Source organism: Pecten maximus, chromosome 2, assembly GCF_902652985.1.
Source record: "Pecten maximus chromosome 2, xPecMax1.1, whole genome shotgun sequence".
NCBI classification, from domain to species: domain Eukaryota; kingdom Metazoa; phylum Mollusca; class Bivalvia; order Pectinida; family Pectinidae; genus Pecten; species Pecten maximus.
The window spans coordinates 52653089-52674230 of record NC_047016.1 but is presented as its reverse complement, the minus strand read 5'-3'; the positions used below and the strand labels follow the sequence as shown (position 1 = coordinate 52674230).

General features: G+C 35.9%; 1 protein-coding gene across 3 annotated transcripts in view; it reads left to right on the top strand.

Annotated features, from left to right (window-relative positions):
* The window catches only part of LOC117322466 (F-box/LRR-repeat protein 7-like), a 69276-nt gene that overhangs the window by 16381 nt on the left and 31753 nt on the right, over nucleotides 1-21142 (top strand). The window contains exon 1 of one of the 3 annotated variants that reach the window (XM_033877395.1): nucleotides 16213-16798. The exons of the other annotated variants lie outside the window; for them this stretch is intronic. Coding sequence (XP_033733286.1) covers nucleotides 16720-16798 — 79 coding nt within the window. The 5' untranslated portion in view covers nucleotides 16213-16719. Of the gene's footprint in view, nucleotides 1-16212; nucleotides 16799-21142 lie in introns of those variants that run through there. 3 annotated transcript variants of the gene reach the window in all.

Sequence of the window (21142 nt, the reverse complement as noted above, 5' to 3'; positions counted from 1 at the left end):
GTGCGCTGGTATGTTCATTCCCGTCAAAGCGCAAGTAAAACCTTAAACGACTAAACAATGATAGCGTCGAAAATACCTTAATACAAGTTTTGTCGTCATAGTGTAATATGACTATCATTTATAAGTTAACGTGTTGAACTGAATTTTACTCCAATATTTTAAAAGGAGGAATAATAAGGATTCTTTTATAATATACATTACATGGTAAAAATGCTTTTATGATGATAAAAAAACACATCTGTATTGGGGATCATAGGTGTATATCAGGCAAGGTCCAACGGTACTTAAGAGAGCACAGGGGCCTGAGAACTTTCTACAATTTGTGACCTAGATACGTCCCGACGTGTTAGGGCGTTAAACCAATTATTCGGTCATCATTACTCATTGTTGATACGGTGTATAACACATCCATTTCATTTCAAAATTCAATATATGTAAGTAATACATGTATGTACAGTTACATAAAGATATATAAATAAATGGATTAGACAACAGGCTAAGCCTGTACATGTACTGGCCCTTTCCAAAAGGACGTATATTTATATAACCCATCCATCCAAAAACTACAATAATTTGTATAGAACACATAAACTGCATTGAGTATCAAATTATCAGGCCCCTTTGAATGAGTATGAAAATGTGGTATACACACTAGGGAAGGTAAAATAGCAGAGATACTGTAACCAATTCTCAGGTCCCTGTGTCTTTCCCGACATGCAATAAAACAAATAAACCATACGTGGAGACTAGACAATAGTAATTCGTTATTCAATGTACCTATTTTAAATCTAAAATCTTTTAATCAATATCTATATACATGTATATTATGTGTGATAGCCAAAACCTGTTCGCTCTTAACTTCGCAAAACTTTCAAACTTTATTTCATTTCTTTTCACAAAACTAGATGTACAGAGAAAATCATTATTACAACAATGTACAAAGTAAATTTGATGTGGAGGACAGATCATGAGACTATTTGAAACATAATTTCTATAATTCTACAAAAATTTCTGAACTTTTTGACATTTTTTGTGTTCATTATTTCTAAAAATTTAATAACATTTGGTAATTCCGAAGAAAAAACATTCCGCGCTTCCTTTAAGATAATCTGGATCCTCGTTTAACTTGCTCGGGTTTAAAATAAATTCTAAACAAAGGTGACCTGACTATACGTGGCTGTCATATCAGTTGTCTCATTTATCATTGCTATAATTTATCTTGTCATCTTCTGAAACGCAACGCTCTCCTCTCAATACACATGACCGGTGACCTTGAAAGGTCAAAAGTGATACGTGTGAGTTACAAAATCAGAAAATCTCATTTTATGGTTGGAATATGCTCAAAGAGTAGGAACAAACGTCTGCATTCCCAGTAACGATCTCCTGGTGAAAAACAGATCGTATCGTTAAAGGGTGTCGTACCACTTACCCATTTGTACTCACGCAAAAGAGTTCCAATCGAGAGAAAGTTTGACTGGGCATGTGATTATCCCCCTCCCCCTCCCTTTAGATGGCGAAATAAAAAAGATATTAGGGCATTTACTTTGCGTATGAATGTTTCTTTCTCTAAATTTGATGCTGCTCATACAGTTTTCCAGACCGCGGTGGCCGAGTGGTTAAGGTGTCCCGACACTATATCACTAGCCCTCCATCTCTAGGTTGCGAATTCGAAACCTACGTGGGGCAGTTGCCAGGTACTGGCCGTAGGCCGGTGGTTTTTCTCCGGGTACTCCGGCTTTCCTCCACCTCCAAAACCTGGCACGTCCTTAAATCACCATGGCTGTTAATAGGACGTTAAACAAAAACAAACAAACCAATGTATTCCAGACATATTGGATTGTGAATGAGGTTGAAAAAGATACTTTGATTACGCCACGCAAAATGTCGACCAAGTCTACCAGAACGATTTGAACAAGTTTTTTCTGATACCATTATTTAATAAAAAGTAAATAATGTATGTTCTTTCTTGTCAGAATGTTCGCACTTTATTTCACAATGTCTGTCGATTCAACACACTGACATTTCCTACTCCGATTCACACCACGTGACCTTCGACACCAGTCCATAAATAACAGGCTAACTATAAAAACCTGTAATAAAATCTAGTCTTAAAAAAAGAAACAAAATTACAGGCAAAAACAAACAATTATGGAGAAAAACATCTGATATGTTACTTTCACAGCTGACGACACCTGGCGATCAGATGATATACCTAGGGGAGATAATCGAAGACAATAAATAGGAGTTGTCCTGTTGTTTTGAAACCGATAACAGGTGTCGATTTCACATTGTCGTGTAGATTACTCCACCCGATAATTAGTGTGTTGAACGGTTATCTGTTTATCTGTTAAACGAATATCACCACTGCTCTTCGCTAACAACCCGTCGATGTCACAGATAGACCTCGCCTATTGTTCTCTAAAACCGCAGTCACATCTGTCAACTCTCTTAAATAATCTTTTCTATGAGCTTTCTCTAAAAAAAAAAAATATTGTTTTTGCCAAAAAAAAAATATATATTACCAGTTCTGAGTTGTGTATTGTTGGTGTTTTACCTCTCGTGCTCAGTATCTGACTCATAGTATCACCGCGTGTTGCTACTCGTTGTGTAATTTTTAAAGGAGAAAGCTTAATTGAATTTGTATTGTGATAGTTGACAGCCGAGTTCACGTAACTCAAACCTCAAACACGCTATACAGTGACAGTGCATTTACCAGCATTCCTCACATACCTCGCCATAACACGAGACTTAATGATCAGCGACATTTCACAGGGAATCACCAACACATATACACAAATACATGATAATCGTGTCTATATGTCAAATCATAACGTTCAATTACATGTAGATATTATATTTTTATCATTACACGTGTTTAAATTTGTTATTTTACAAAACAATATAATATATATATATATGAAAATTAATGTAATATATTCTCAATAGTGTGAAATGTAGCTTGTAGCAGATAGATAAGGGTTTGGATAAAAGTAATAACTTGTTTCAAACGTGACAATCATTACTTGACAGGATATAGATGTGGTTCCCTTAATTAAAAATGTGCAACATGTCGTATCGTTAAAAAATTTGGCCGAATAATTAGGAAAATCGCACGGTTTAGCTGGACAATGTCTCAGTTAAATGTTTTAAATCGTCGTTAATCCATATAGAAATTAACAATGGGAATAAGATACCGCGAATCGAATGATATACTTGTGTCTGGAAACTCAATAGTCCTCAGGATGTTTGAAAGGCAGGTAATACACAATAAGTACAGTTATTGATTAGTCATTACAAATAGCACTGCACACAGCAAAGTGGAACTCTTTTATGTGGAGATAACTTGGCCTTTATTCTATATAAAACTGAAATCTACCGCAGGTGAATAGACTATTGTGACAAATTTTGACACTTGTCAATTACCTGCTCAAATGAACTCCAGTATCGATAGTGTTCATTGTACAAGATGTGTGAACCGAGGAAAAGTTCAGATTCGACTAGTTTAGCCGAGTAAGATAGATTTATAATGTCAAAACAATATGCCCGGCTTCATTGAAATTCTTGAGTCGATTTCAGGAGCAGATCAAGGCATACAGCTTATCCTTAACCGTATGTAGGTGTTCCAAGTGTCCCTGAAATGTCTCTGAAACACGTACCGTCATTTTGTCTCCTGTCTGATCGAGAGAATGTATTGGGTCATCCTATTACACGTTGATTCAGACTGCTAGTAACAGAGTACTAGTAACAGACTACTAGTAACAGACTACAAGTAACAGACTACTAGTAACATACTACTAGTAACAGACTGCTAGTAACAGACAACTAGTAACAGACTACTAGTAACAGACTACTAGTAACAGGTAACAGACAACTAGTAACAGACTACTAGTAACAGGTAACAGACAACTAGTAACAGACTACTAGTAACAGGTAACAGACAACTAGTAACAGGTAACAGACTACTAGTAACAGGTAACAGACTACTAGTAACAGGTAACAGACAACTAGTAACAGACTACTAGTAACAGGTAACAGACAACTAGTAACAGACTACTAGTAACAGGTAACAGACAACTAGTAACAGACTACTAGTAACAGGTAACATACTACTAGTAACAGGTAACAGACTACTAGTAACAGGTAACAGACTACTAGTAACAGACTACTAGTAACAGACTACTAGTAACAGGTAACAGACAACTAGTAACAGGTAACAGACAACTAGTAACAGGTAACAGACAACTAGTAACAGACTACTAGTAACAGGTAACAGACTACTAGTAACAGGTAACAGACTACTAGTAACAGGAAACAGACTACTAGTAACAGACTACTAGTTACAGACTACTAGTAACAGGTAACAGACAACTAGTAACAGACTACTAGTAACAGGTAACAGACTACTAGTTACAGGTAACAGACTACTAGTAACAGGTAACATACTACTAGTGTAACAGACTACTAGTAACAGACTACTAGTAACAGTAACAGACTACTAGTAACAGACTACTAGTAACAGACTACTAGTAATAGGTAACAGACTACTAGTAACAGACTGCTAGTAACAGACTTCTAACAGACCACTAGTAACAGACTACTAGTAACAGACTTCTAGTAACAGACTTCTAGTAACAGACTACTAGTAACAGACGACTAGTAACAGACTACTAGTAACAGACTACCAGGAACATATTACAAGTAACAGACTACTAGTAACATACTACTAGTAACAGACTGCTAGTAACAGACTTCTAACAGACCACTAGTAACAGACTACTAGTAACAGACTTCTAGTAACAGACTACTAGTAACAGACGACTAGTAACAGACTACTAGTAACAGACTACCAGGAACATATTACAAGTAACAGACTACTAGTAACAGACTACTAGTAACAGACTACTAGTAACAGACTACCAGGAACATATTACAAGTAACAGACTACTAGTAACAGACTTCTAGTAACAGACTACTAGTAACAGACTACTAGTAACAGACTACTAGTAACAGACTACTAGTAATAGGTAACAGACTACTAGTAACAGACTACTAGTAGCAGACTAATAGTAACACACTAATAGTAACAGACTGTTAGTAACAGACTACTACTAACATACTACTAGTAACAGACTTCTACTAACATACTACTAGTAACAGACTACTAGTAACAGACTTCTAGTAACAGACTACTAGTAACAGACTACTAGTAACAGACTACTAGTAATAGGTAACAGACTGCTAGTAACAGACTACTAGTAACAGACTACTAGTAACACACTAATAGTAACAGACTGTTAGTAACAGACTACTACTAACATACTACTAGTAACAGACTACTACTAACATACTACTAGTAACAGACTACTAGTAACAGACTACTAGTAACATACTTCTAGTAACAGACTACTAGTAACAGGTAACAGACTACTAGTAACAGACTACTAGTAACAGGTAACAGACTACTAGTAACAGACTACTAGTAACAGAATACTAGTAACAGATTACAAGTAACAGACTACTAGTAACACACTACTAGTAACACACTACTAGTAACAGATTACAAGTAACAGACTACTAGTAACAGGTTACAGACTACTACTAACAGACTACTAGTAACAGGTAACAGACTACTAGTAACAGACTACTAGTAACAGACTACTAGTAACACACTACTAGTAACACACTACTAGTAACAGATTACAAGTAACAGACTACTAGTAACAGGTTACAGACTACTACTAACAGACTACTAGTAACAGACTACTACTAACATACTACTAGTAACAGACTACTAGTAACAGACTACTAGTAACATACTTCTAGTAACAGACTACTAGTAACAGGTAACAGACTACTAGTAACAGGTAACAGACTACTAGTAACAGACTACTAGTAACAGATTACTAGTAACAGACTACTAGTAACACACTACTAGTAACATACTTCTAGTAACAGACTACTAGTAACAGGTAACAGACTACTAGTAACAGACTACTAGTAACAGACTACTAGTAACAGACTACTAGTAACATACTACTAGTAACAGGTAACACACTACTAGTAACAGGTAACATACTTCTAGTAACAGACTACTAGTAATAGGTAACAGACTACTAGTAACAGGTAACAGACTAATAGTAACAGACTACTAGTAACAGATTACTAGTAACAGACTACTAGTAACACACTACTAGTAACATACTTCTAGTAACAGACTACTAGTAACAGGTAACAGACTACTAGTAACAGACTACTAGTAACAGACTACTAGTAACAGACTACTAGTAACAGACTACTAGTAACAGGTAACATACTTCTAGTAACAGACTACTAGTAATAGGTAACAGACTACTAGTAACAGACTACTAGTAATAGGTAACAGACTACTAGTAACAGACTACTAGTAACAGACTAATAGTAACACACTAATAGTAACAGACTGTTAGTAACAGACTACTACTAACATACTACTAGTAACAGACTACTACTAACATACTACTAGTAACAGACTACTAGTAACAGACTACTAGTAACATACTTCTAGTAACAGACTACTAGTAACAGGTAACAGACTACTAGTAACAGACTACTAGTAACAGACTACTAGTAACAGGTAACAGACTACTAGTAACAGACTACTAGTAACAGAATACTAGTAACACACTACTAGTAACAGATTACTAGTAACAGACGACTAGTAACAGGTAACACACTACTAGTAACAGAATACTAGTAACAGACTACTAGTAACAGGTAACACACTACTAGTAACACACTACTAGTAACAGACTACTAGTAACAGGTAACACACTACTAGTAACAGACTACTAGTAACACACTTCTAGTAACAGACTACTAGTAACACATTACTAGTAACAGACTACTAGTAACACACTACTAGTAACAGACTACTAGTAACAGACTACTAGTAACAGATTACAAGTAACAGACTACTAGTAACAGGTTACAGACTACTACTAACAGACTACTACTAACAGACTACTAGTAACAGACTACTAGAAACAGATTACAAGTAACAGACTACTAGTAACAGATTACAAGTAACACACTACTAGTAACAGACTACTAGTAACACACTACTAATAACAGACTACTAGTAACATACTACTAGTAACAGATTACAAGTAACAGACTACTAGTAACAGGTTACAGACTACTACTAACAGACTACTAGTAACAGACTACTAGTAACAGACTGCTAGTAACAGGTAACAGACTAATAACAGACTACAAGTAATTGGTAACAGACTACTAGTAACAGGTAACAGACTACTAGTAACAGACTAGTAACAGACTACTTGTAACAGACTAGTAACAGACTACTAGTAACAGGTTACAGACTACTTGTAACAGACTAGTAACAGACTACTTGTAACAGACTAGTAACAGACTACTAGTAACAGGTAACAGACTACTAGTAACAGCTTAGTAACAGACTACTAGTAATTGGTAACAGACTACTAGTAACAGACGACTAGTAACAGACTACTAGTAAAAGACTATTAGTAAAAGGCAGATAGTCACCAACCACGTGTGACTTTGTGACGCGGTTTTGACCGAAATTTTTACTTTTTTGCCATGATCTCTATGCAGATTTTGATTTTACTATGAACAATGGCACATTGAATTTGTCGGATCCACAAAACAAGTTGTGAACATAACTTTGATCATAACAGAGGACTTTAAACCCTTAAAACGAAAAAGAGACAATACCCCCGGTGAATAGATAATTTTGGTCAGAACGTTACAGAAAACAAAGGACAATTGCAAGACAAACAAGGTATCGATATATCAAGAATTTAATATGGTATATGTTCGTCGCTATAAAATGCTTACGTTATGAGTATTGTCAATGTCTAACCTCTATTTTCACCTTTCACACTGACGGCCGCCATTTTGTATTTGTGTTACCCACCAACTTCATGCAGACCACGTGATTCCCCACCATGGATACGGGGCACCCTTTGAAAATGCGTTGATGGTGAAGTGGTGAAACTAAATAATAGGTGAACGAGATGGTCTTCATCACGGGCTGGGAGAAAGTAATGTCGATAGTTTATGTGCTGCATGAACAGGTGCAGAGTTCCCAAACATGTTCTGCTGCTTCAGATGTGATTTATGTACATATGTATGTAAAGAAGAATAGTCAGCTTGTTACCTATAGTCGAGATATGTAAATCTACAATTTATTACCCGGAAAGAAGAGCCATATTTGATAAAACGTTACGTTTACTGATGCTTTTTTCAATTCTTCTGATAAAAAGGACAAGAATGAACTACAACTGTTTGATCTCGGGGTACAGATTGAAGATGAGCAGACGACAGGTATGTCAGAGGGCGGGAAATGTCGGGAGGGCGGGGTGTTGATGTATCTTTTGTAAGCTCGGTGAGAATGTTCCAATAAAAGTTTTGTAGCCCGTTTAACATTGACAATTAAGTGCCTGTACATAATGGTCACACCTGGTGTTGGTTTAAGTGCTGGTACAAAAGTTTCACTGTTATCGACTGGAAATATTTTACATACAAAAACTGTATCGAATTACACTAAAATAATACCACGAACAAAGCGAATCCTCTCGAATTTCACTGTCGAAGAATGTGTTTTTCAAGTTGTGTTTGTTTATAAAGTTGTCGTTTCTCCGGGTAACTCATTGACAAGTATTTAACTCCACGGATGTATACCTGGACACCTCAGGTAAGTTCTGTCTCCGTTTATCAAAATGTATCAAAAAAATGTATGTAGTATTTATGATCGAGTATATTGCTCTTTGTGGGCGTTATAGACAGGTTATAGAGATCGAGGGGAGGTTTCTCTACAAAGGTGACCGCTTATAGAGATCGAGGTGAGGTTTCTCTACAAAGGTGACCGTTTATAGAGATCGAGGGGAGGTTTCTCTACAAAGGTGACCGCTTATAGAGATCGAGGGGAGGTTTCTCTACAAAGGTGACCGTTTATAGAGATCGAGGGGAGGTTTCTCTACAAAGGTGACCGTTTATAGAGATCGAGGGGAGGTTTCTCTACAAAGGTGACCGTTTATAGAGATCGAGGGGAGGTTTCTCTACAAAGGTGACCGTTTATAGAGATCGAGGTGAGGTTTCTCTACAAAGGTGACCGATTATATAGATCGGGGGAGGTTTCTCTACAAAGGTGACCGTTTATAGAGATCGAGGGGAGGTTTCTCTACAAAGGTGACCGCTTATAAAAGCTGACGTTATAGAACAGTTTTAGCCAGCAACATATTTCTTACATTTCGTTACAATGTATGTTGATACCTATAGATATTACACAATGACTTCATCGGCAATTCGAATTAAGTACCCTTTTTTACTATCAGCTAGGAATATGTCCTTGTAAAAGAAATTATAGTGTTGCATATTTGTTTTCTGTTTACTGAAAATGTCACTTTTCTGAGCAATTTTAATCGAGATAACCAAGATATGAGGAAATCAAGAGGGTCATTCACCTGAAAAACGTGATGTCAAAGCAGTAAGAACAATGTATTGTAATTCTAATTCAGACCTGATTATATTTTATTTGAGCATTGTTCAAATTTCTGTATATACAGGTCATGTCACTCCAAATCACCAGAAACAATTCGGGATAAGTAATGAATCGTATTTCGTCATGTTCTTTCAGGAATTCGGTAAATTAGGATTGTGTTTTGTATATATTGACTAAAGATATCACGCTGTCGACAGCCAGTACAGATCTTGTCACAGAAAAATGATAAAACTCACAGTGTAGAAATATATTTAATTACAAATGAGAAATAATATCAACGCCCGAAAATGATCGTATGTAAAGCCGAAAGCTACAGAGGCGGGGCACGATAGGATTTCTTCGTGAGGAAATTGTTTAAGAGAAGCAAAGATTTTGGAGGTGGGTAAAAGTGCACAGTTTGTAAGTTTTGGTATTGTTTGCATATAAACAACAGTCTATTGTTTTTATCTTTTATAATTACTCTTAATAGGAAATAAATGATATTTAAGGTTTACAAAAATGCGTTCCAATTTTCAACATGTATCTTGAGTTACGGAACGTTTGTGAAATCCGGGAAAGCTATTAGACAACCGTCGTTCATCATAAATTTGTTTTGTTTAACGTCCTATTAACAGCCAGGGTCATTTAAGGACGTGCCAGGTTTTGGAGATGGAGGAAAGCCGGAGTACCCGGAGAAAAACTTACCGGCCTACAGTCAGTACCTGGCAACTGCCCCACGTAGGTTTCGAACTCGCAACCCAGTGGTGGAGGGCTAGTGATAAAGTGTCGGTACACCTTAACCACTCGGACACCGTGGGCCCTGCCGGTTCATCATAAAGGCCTTGCCGTGATAACCATATCTTATTTATGCACAAAGTGTGTATCAAATAATCGACATTCTACTTTAAACATCATCACCTAAATTTTCTGTTTATAATCCCTACAATAACATCAAAACGAAGGCCTTGATACAACCCACAATAAATCAGGAATTTGTTTACTATTTAGACACAATTTCATTTCAATGCGTCCAAACTGTCAAGGTCGCTTAGGTCCTTAAGTTCACAACTCCATAAATGTGGTCTGGGCGTATGGCTGTTTCTATTTTAATATATTTCTTTTTCTATTAATGTTTAACAACGTGTACCCAACATACAGCGATGAACTCCTGTAAGTTTTGAGATACTGAATGTTTCGCTCTGTGGCGCGTGCACCTGGCCGAGGTAATGAGAAAAATCACATTTCATCTCGCTCTAAAACGTGTGAACACGAATTGTGTTAAAATTCCTATTTAAAAAGGTTGTAGATTGAATTAATGGGCTAAGGAGCTTTTAAATACAGACACGGGATTGAAATTGGAGCGAAACGTCCTTAAAAATATGAATCCATTTGAGAGTAAATTAAAACACTTTCACTTTGGGGATCGACCTCTATCAAGATTATAAAAGTTGAATATTTAGCTTCAATTAAATCATATCAAATGTTGATATCATCTTAGAGCTACGATGCGATAAAAAAATTGTTTGAGTGGGGCGTTAAGTTACGCAGACAGGCGAGGGAAACTTTTCGTGTCAATCTGTACTTAAAGTTATATATATTTGTAATTCATGATCAACATGATAACATATTGAACAGTTCTATTTCATTCTCTTTACACGCATAGTGAATCAACATTACAATATATATGCTGTATACGATAATGGTGTTCAGAGATGATGAAACAGATTCATTTATAAACTTATTTATGGAGGACAGTGGAAAATATATATCGGATAAATTTACACCATTTGTTCAGCAAGTCAGTATCATGATTAAATCATAATTATTCTCGAACAAAAACAGTTGCAGTCTATTTATTTCTGTTGACGGCATGCGCGTGACGTGCAGGTCACATGTAAATACATGTTAGTTACAACACGACATTCCAAACGTGTTTATTTTTGTTCGAATTTGCCATTCTCATTAAACTAAGTCCTAAATATACACAAATTATCGAAGATGTTATCAACACATTTTTTGGTAGAAGTCTTGGGGTTTCGAGAATTGTTAAAACTTAAAAAAAAAAGTATTTCATTCGTTATTTTAAGATATATTCCTGTTTTAATAATACACATTCGCGTATTTTCTCATTTCTCAGATGTTATCAACAATATTAAACTTTTATTTTGTAATGCTTGTAGGAATTAATAAATCTATTTGATTGTCGCGATTACTTTACTAAATATGAATATATCATTTTAATGCGTTGGCCTTTTAAATTTAAGATTTATACTGACAATATTAAACTCATTTGAAATAATGACGTGTCCAGACGATTTGATTTCAGGCACTAACTATCGCATAAAATACAATTATGTAGTTAACATGGCTTTTCCCTTTAATATCTTCTGTCAAGTTCAAGTTCAAGTTCAGACCGACACAGGAGCCTGAACATGTGTTACAGCCAAGGTGTATTGATGTAACCCCCTGAAACATCAAAATATTCTATACTCACCGAAATTAAGTTTTTTGTCAGTTGCGAGTTTGTAAGATGCGAGTTGGTAAGTGTGAATTGCGTGTTGAGAAATTCACAACTTGCACTCTTCAACTGGCAACTCACAGTTTCCAACTCGCAACTCGCATTCATCAACTCATATCCGTCAACTCGTATTCATCAACTCACATCTATTAAATCGCATTCATCAACTTGTATTCATCAACTCACATTTATTAAATCGCATTCATCAACTTGTATTCATCAACTCACATCTATTAAATCGCATTCATCAACTTGTATTCATCAACTCACATTTATTAAATCGCATTCATCAACTTGTATTCATCAACTCACATTTATTAAATCGCATTCATCAACTTGTATTCATCAACTCACATTTATTAAATCGCATTCATCAACTTGTATTCATCAACTCACATCTATTAAATCGTATTCATCAACTTGTATTCATCAACTCACATCTATTAAATCGCATTCATCAACTTGTATTCATCAACTCACATCTATTAAATCGCATTCATCAACTTGTATTCATCAACTCACATCTATTAAATCGCATTCATCAACTTGTATTCATCAACTCACATCTATTAAATCGCATTCATCAACTTGTATTCATCAACTCACATCTATTAAATCGCATTCATCAACTTGTATTCATCAACTCACATTTATTAAATCGCATTCATCAACTTGTATTCATCAACTCACATCTATTAAATCGCATTCATCAACTTGTATTCATCAACTCACATTTATTAAATCGCATTCATCAACTTGTATTCATCAACTCACATTTATTAAATTGCATTCATCAACTCGTATATATCAACTCACTTCTATTAAATCGTATTCATCAACTCGCATTCATCAACTCGTATTTCCCAACTCCAAACTCGACACTCGGAAGAAATAAACTCGCGTGGTAATACTATAAGGCATGTCCAAATTAACTCACAGACAACTAGTAAAACATTTTGTGTCCCTGTGACATGGACACAAAAACACATTATTGTAGAAAATATAACAAGTCTAAATGAAGAATATTTCAGACATTCAATCATGCACAAAAATGCAGCAAACCCCCAGAAACACAATCAAACGCGGAATTCCAATTAATTGCAGCACGGGAAAAAGTTAGTCCGAAACTGACCGTTTTCCGCCATGCGTATCTCTCTATTTATAGACAGTGCCCAGATGTCATTTATGTACATTTGGACAACCACGACTTCTGTATATCTTATAATTCTTCTCGACTGACTCGTGACCGGTTTAAATAGTAATGTTGGTTGTCAAATGTGAATTAGGAAAGTTGTTGAATGTCGTTTAAAATTTTTTCTGACGTCATTCTGATAATTTATACGGTCGTTTGTAGGAATAGCCTCAATATGTCTTTGATATGAACCCTAGACATCAGTTTACAGAGACTGTAGACAATCTATTACCCGGAGAATGTTCAGTCGTCTCAATAAAAGATTGCTCACTCGCTATCGCATTCACTTCGTATTCTTTAGAAGAAATCAACTGCCTACACCAAACGGATGCATTAAATGTCTGTGTAGGTGTAATCCCGAGCTGGGGAGAGTGAGAGAACAGTGTGCATCGTGATTCATAAATTTAAGTTATCTCGTTGATCCTGATCTCATACATACAAATTCATACCTGGAACAGTAAATTTCCACAATACTGTTTCGTTTCAAAAAAATAAAATTTGCATGATACATTAAGATCCTAAAGATGTTATGCAGTTTATTGTTAAAAAACTATAACACGTAAGCGTATAATGACAATGTGCTTATGAGTTACACATATTTCACATATTTATTATCATAATCAGCTACCTGGGTATAGGAGCGATAGCTACATTAGCTAATGTATTGTATATTAAACACGGTGTCACTAAAACCTCGCTGTCTTAAATTGTAAATATATGTTATGGAGTTATATCAAAACATCTTATACCATAAATACATGTGTTAAAGTCTTGGTATTTGTTAAAATTATTTGGTCTCAGAAAAAAATCAAGAGATTTCAGAGATCACAACAGTTAGTATTTAACATTAACAGCCACCCCCCCCCCCCCCCCCCCGATACGGAACCATATGTAATCGAGTATACATATGCAAGTAATGTGTCGTAACTGTCTTTATACCAGGGCGGCCCCAGTTTCACCAACGTTAAAGAAATTCCTTAACTTCAAATTTTCCATATGAAAACATTACAGAATTTTAGGAAAACATTTTGATTGAGAAACCTTCCTTAAATTCGGTAATGTTTTCCTATGGAAATTTTAAGTTATGAAATTCCTTTAAGTTAAGAAAATCTTGCTACTTTGTAACTCACCCGACGAAGAACCTGATAAAACAGCTTAGATTAAAACGCTATAGAAGTAGATTATTTACGGTATTTCTCATCAGCTGCTTGGAATTTCTAAATCACATTATTTAGTGTCAGTAAGATGTCGTTCTGACCCAGGTTTCACCTTGTGTCCTTTAAGGATATTACTTAGCTTAGAAAAGTATTAATGGATTGAAGAGCAATATTTTTTCTCTTTTAAATAAAATAATGAACTGCTTTGCTCCAGAAAAATTGAGGCTAAAGAACGCTGACGGATCTTTGTCACCAAAGTCCTAGCCCGAGTTTCCTCTGGCCCTGACACCATGTCTGGTACACCATACATGGTGTCAGGGCCAGAGGAAACTCGGGCTACCAAAGCCCTTGTTACGGCCACCTGTAATTTCGAAAACAACAACGAGACGAAACGAAGTTTGCTTCCTACCGACTCAAATACTATTACTTGAATCTCTGTCGTCGTTTTTTCTGGTTGAGATAACTTGGATTGAACATATCGTTTTAACGAGAGTCGAGCTCGACTGAGTAAATCCATGGCTGTAGTTAAGTTGGCGGAAGTATTTAGGGAGATACCGATCGTTAATCTGGGTTTGTACAGAAGGTGATTATCGTCTACCGATCAGCTCCGCCTAATTTTGATGACAAGAAATGACGCTCGAAGGCGAGTTAAATTTCCCTATCATATCTCCTAGCCAGTGGTGTCACCCTGAATGAGTTTATTCACCCCGACATAAATGCCTATTTATCACGTTTCCTATCAGTCCATGACCAAATTCAATTTTATACTGTGTTTACATCTCCGTTTATATTTTATATTCTGTTTACATCTCCATTATATTTTATACTGTGTTTACATCTCCGTTTATATTTTTTACTTTTTTTTTTACATCATTTTATTTTGATTGTATTTTAATTCCTTTCTTTAATATTGCCTTTTTTTCTTCCCTCCTTTTTTTAGTTTTCTGGTGATTCTTGTTTGTTTTGGTTATTTGTCTGGTGTTCATTATCTTTTTAAAATATTTATCCCTCGTTTAATGTGTCCTTGTTTGAGGTCACCCCAATTTATGTTTTATTTTACCCAGACATCTGTCTCCAGTTTGAATTGCGATGATAATCGATCTACACAGGTCGATACGACATACCTGGCTGTAGAAATCGATATATAGGGACGTTTATCTCTCCTCTGAAACTATACCTCAGGATAAAACGCCCAGGTTTATTGCCGTCAATGTTCAATAGTTAGGGACACAAAACCTACACTGGATCAACTGGGTATAGTGTTCGTACAAGTGTAGTAGGGTTATTTTATATAGAAATATTACCGGTAGTTCGTGACAGCTAGAGTGTAATCAATAATTCTATTTCAATACGTAATAATACCGAGCGGGCTACAATTAATCATTTAATTCATCACAGACTTAACTTTTGTGACGTAAATGACATTCCCTTTTCTAAATCTCAATATGAAACTTTCTTACAAAAATAGAAAACCAAGATACAGTAGCTAGGAGTGTATTTAAATAAGCGATCAGACAGGGCGTTGGGTATTCTTGAGTAACATTGCCCGGTTTTGTGTACAGGGGTGGCCACGCGGGGACGAACAATCCCCTCCTTTTCAACAGAAATGCTCCAAGTTCTTTGTCAATATTTGACGCCTTCCTTGTAACAGTGAACGAGGAACTCAATATTTACTTCATAATTTCTACCAGTAAAGTCCTATATGGTGTATTCAGTACTAAGTCCATGCCAGACAGGTAAAAACGAAAGCATAATACATATATATATTCCATCTTTGAGTAAGTCGATATGCTAATTTCACCGATTTTGTCACGTGACCACAGAGTTTACATTACACCGCGCTAGACCACATGCTCGACGGTCGGACTGTCAAGAGCCTACATTGTGTGTTTACCTTGAAACACCTGTATCGGCGTACCTCTTTAATCAGATTCTTGATGTACGGACATGATACCTGTAGAAATTTACACCTGTACATGGCGTATATACAGGTAGATATATAAGTGTCTGATTGAAGATGTAGTGTACCCGCATCCTACATAACTTACCTGTACAGAAACACCAAGGATTACTTAATATACAGCCAACTGAAGGATCACGTGTCTTACCTGTAATCAACTGTCCAGGTTTACGTTTTCACCTGGAAATACCTGTGCACGTTACCTGGAGGGATTCAGTGTGGAGTTTTTTGTTTGTGATGTATTTGTTATACACTAATACATGGCGAGCCAGCGAGCCTGCTGCTAGCTGGCCACATAGGTGTGGGGCAGAAATTCTATCTGGATTTGTGTAACTTTTTACCTGGGATTTAACAAACACGACTTGACAAAAAAGGAAATCTGCTTTTAAAATGATGATGACGGAGATAAATTATCGAAGTAAAAATCTTACCGACTGGAATGGGGTGTTGGAGGATCTCTTTGGCTCTGGTAAGTCGGGAAATGTTGTTATATCATTTGATGATTTCCTTTTAATAAGACTCTTGATTTTAAAGAAACCCATTGAGTTGAACGACAGTTGTAATGACAGTACATTGCAGGATTATATAGAAATAGGCGGAATTCCGAGTTTGAATAATAAGGGTCCTGCAATTTTTCATTTCAAAATATTTTATTCAATAAGGCATTTGAAATGATTTACATACAATATTTCATAATAAAGATAGAAACTAGATATAAAAGATGGTTGGACAACAGGCTAAGCCTACACAGGTCCTCCAATATGTGGTTTACTATACATATATATATACACTTTCAAATCAATAAACACACTTTCTGATTTCAATGAATGAGAAATATATGATAAATAACACATTCAATGTAGGTATATGTATACTATTACAGTTCTACATAGTGTTGTTTGTGTAACAGCTGTATCACAATGGCTGTTACTATACTCATTAGTCGTGTGAATATTCATACATCTATCCCACCATCGTTGGAATTATCAATATTAACATAGACACAGACTCCCCAAAAAGATGTCTAACTCAGCTTGTCGGGGATATATACATTGTAAACAGCAGTGAAGTCTCTATCTCGTGTGTAGAGATTCTACATGATGATAAATAAATTAGTGTATTTTATAGTCCAGACATGCACACTATGTAACAGATATGGACTAAATATTATATAAGATACCTGAAAGGTCTGCTCTCCTTTCTAGCTCTGGACAACTTAAAACGACACGGAATGTAATAATTGTGTATGACGACGTCCGCCACTCAATTATTGTAGAGTGATCCATGTAGCTAGTACGTACCAATGTAAAATGGATGTAGAATGTACAGTTGTATAAAATTTGTGTCGTCTGCTCCCGATAACAGTTCACTCATTTCAAACGTACGTGTCCTCCGACTGATCTCACATCTTGAGAGCTTTAACGAGGCATTTTAATCAGTGCAGTTACTAGATTTCGGGTTAATTCTGTTTCTCCTAATAATTGTGATGGATGAAACATGATTACGACAACGAACCAGTGGGGACGTTCATGGAACCAGTGTTTTGTTGTGTCTGGTACGTCACAATCAGAATGTAGCATACACCCTTAATCGTGGACTGTGTTACAGTGTTTGATGATGATGGCTGTGTGTACCGGTAGTTCACACGTACGCTAGGATCGAGATCCAAGTTCTAATCAATATTTTGTGTAATTGAATCCCTGAATATATTTCGTGGTCACGACAACACATGTGCATGGCTTCCATGCCGATAGCTCTGATTCGATCAAACTGCTTTGTGAATACTTTATGAGGATGTAAAATTCTCTGATGAAAAGAATAGTTTGCATTCTGTAAATGTGATTATCAATCAAGGAAATCAAAATGTGCCCATTTTTTATTTGAAACAAAGAAACAGACAAGCCGGTGTCAGTTAAGTTTCCTGCTGACTTGCATTGTAAATGATCTATTTTCGCCGGCGACAATCATTATGTAATACAGTGAAGTAACGCAGACATGAACGGTGTGACTCATTCCCCGATAAGAACTTAATAAATCTTCAAGTTTTTTCCCCTTTAAAATGCCATACCGATGTTAACAGTTAATTTCATCATAGATCTTATAACATGTGTATTGTAGGGGATTAAAAATCTCAAGTAGGAAGGACTTCTCGTCAGAAACTCTTACTGACGACCTGTACCATTACTCGTGTGACGACAAATACTCAGATTGTGTACCGAGTGCCACGGTACATGAACGCTACTGAGTTCCACAGTTTATAACACATCACTACCTGTGAAATACACCATTTTTTCGTCAAGATCTGATTAATTAATCGGAACATTGTGTAACATGTTTCTCACAGACACGCATTCCTTTTAAACTTTCTGTTTGTTAATGAATTGTTTAATCAGGTCCATGGTCTTGACTTTCCCGGGAAACTCGAAACACAGGCTGATTTTGTATAACATTTTCATATTTTTCAAGCCATGAAGCTTTCTTTCTTTCGAATCATGTTATAAATTCTTTAAAAAGAATAATAAATTTCGGTGTACCTTACAAGAGTAATTTTTTTCTTGGCATTTTCTATAATTAATCAAGAAATCTTATTCGCCTTATTATTAATTTATATACTGTTTACATACATTTGTTCGCACGTTAACTTGTGTGAGCATGCGCAAACGGTGTACATCTAATTATCAGTAATAGACATTATTTTCCCTTGTTGTGCCCCAAATATTTTTGACATTTTACATTGAATAATTAATGGCGCGTTTGGTCATTTAATTATCCTGCGTATTTGTGCAATATCAGAAAGCAGCACCGGAATTCATGTGTGTAATTTGATTACAGACATGTTAGCTGTGTGGACATGTATTAAACACCTGGACCGGTTAATTAGCTATTTACCTGGGAATGGTATAGCACCATACCATCCCTAAAACGCCGCCATTGTTGTCAGGGCAGAACTTTTCCATCGGGTTCCGTTATAACTGACCATTGCAAATAAAAAATCTGAAACCCAATTTTCCAATTTAACAATGATGATTGCTACGCCTATACTACTCAAAATGCTAAAACCTGTCAGTCTTTCACACTGATGCTCTGATAGCCCTCCAGCTAAATTCATCTTGTTCGACCGCCAAAGATCAAATTTTGTATCGCAACATGTTCCTTGGGTAACTACGGGATCACAAGGACCGTAATTCAAGAGATGTGGCATATCATGTTAACAGGTGAAAGGGCGGTTATGATGTAACTGATTTTCTGAAATATATTTGAATCAAATACAAGTTAAAATTAAGATGTTTGATGGTGTTTGGATATGTTCATGGTGTATAGCCTAGAAACTTTTGATGAAGTTAAAATGATAATTAGTTTTATTTGGTGCCCACCTTTATTACTTCAATGTACTTAAGGCACAATTGCTGGTTAATAGAAATAGGGGGTAGCAAAATGTAATTGAAATCGTAAATCTAACATAAAGTCGATGTAAGCCATCGACAAACAATATGTTTACACAAATACCCCGAACATATTACAAAAAGACCCACGCGTACCGGAATGATGAGCGTCACCAAACCAAGTTAAAGTAATGTCATGTTCAGTGATTAAGAACTGCGACTGTGACAATAGAACCACCAGTTATATATGTCAAGCAAGGGTTTAGAATACATGTAACTCCAAATGAGATCGTGATGTCAACTGGATAACCATAGTTTGAAGTAACGTGTCAAGCCAATCTCTCGAAACTCTCTTAAACATTTTGTACCACGTATGTTGTTACATGTAAATGTATTTGTTCATATTCGACGTCTATCGCAGAAATTGTGATAATGAGGCAAAGTCCTTTAATATATGATAAATTATTAGGTCACTTTGAAGGAACGGGGATGTTACCATATGGTTAAATCAATAAATTCATTTAAGTAAATAAGTCCTCCCTTATACCCCGGTCGCCCCAAATCGTCCCTCCCAGTCGTCCAATCGTCCCTCCCAGTCGTCCAATCGTCCCTCCCAGTCGCCCCCAAGTCGCCCCTCCCAGTCGCCCCCTATCAGAATAATGCTATGCTGCCATCAAATATAATCATGCCCAATTAGACTGACACATAAAGAATATAAAAAAAAATCTGTAATTTTGTTTTTGTTTATTTCTGTTATCTAATCACTTCTTTTGCTTCGTTAAAATGGTTTACTTTTCATCTTACCGCTGATTTAGAACAAAAACGACTAACCTCACAGTCCATACATGTATACTTATATATGATAACAATCACATGTACCGTTATGGAGGACGAGTCTTTGTGATTTAGGGTGAACACCCATGGTATAGTGTTCGGTTGTCGGATTCCCGATTTACTTCCAAAGTCCCCTTCATTAAAACTTTAACAAGTAGAAATTCATTGTACAGCTAAAATATTTCCACGTGTAAATATTTACCCGATAAATACTAAGCCGTGACCCATTTTTGTATAGATTAATATAGAAGGATTCATTTACAATCTACATGTAGGTGTGTGTATTTACCTTAACGAAAGAGGGAAATATTAAATACGTTCTGGTCGTTGTTTATAATCTGTGATTCGAGTTGATATTTGTTGACTAAATCGTGTATATTTCGCCTGTGGTATGTAGGTATGGAAGCTTGTCACACATTCCTGTCCGAATGTTTACATAGTCTACAGAAAATTATATTAAAAGTATTTTTAACAAAGGGCTCAATCCTAATTGTTTATTACTTATATAAATATTGATGAACTCAATAATTTGTCATTTGAGGCTGTATTAACAAGTCGTTACTATCAACATGTCTGTTGGCATGATTCAAACTAGA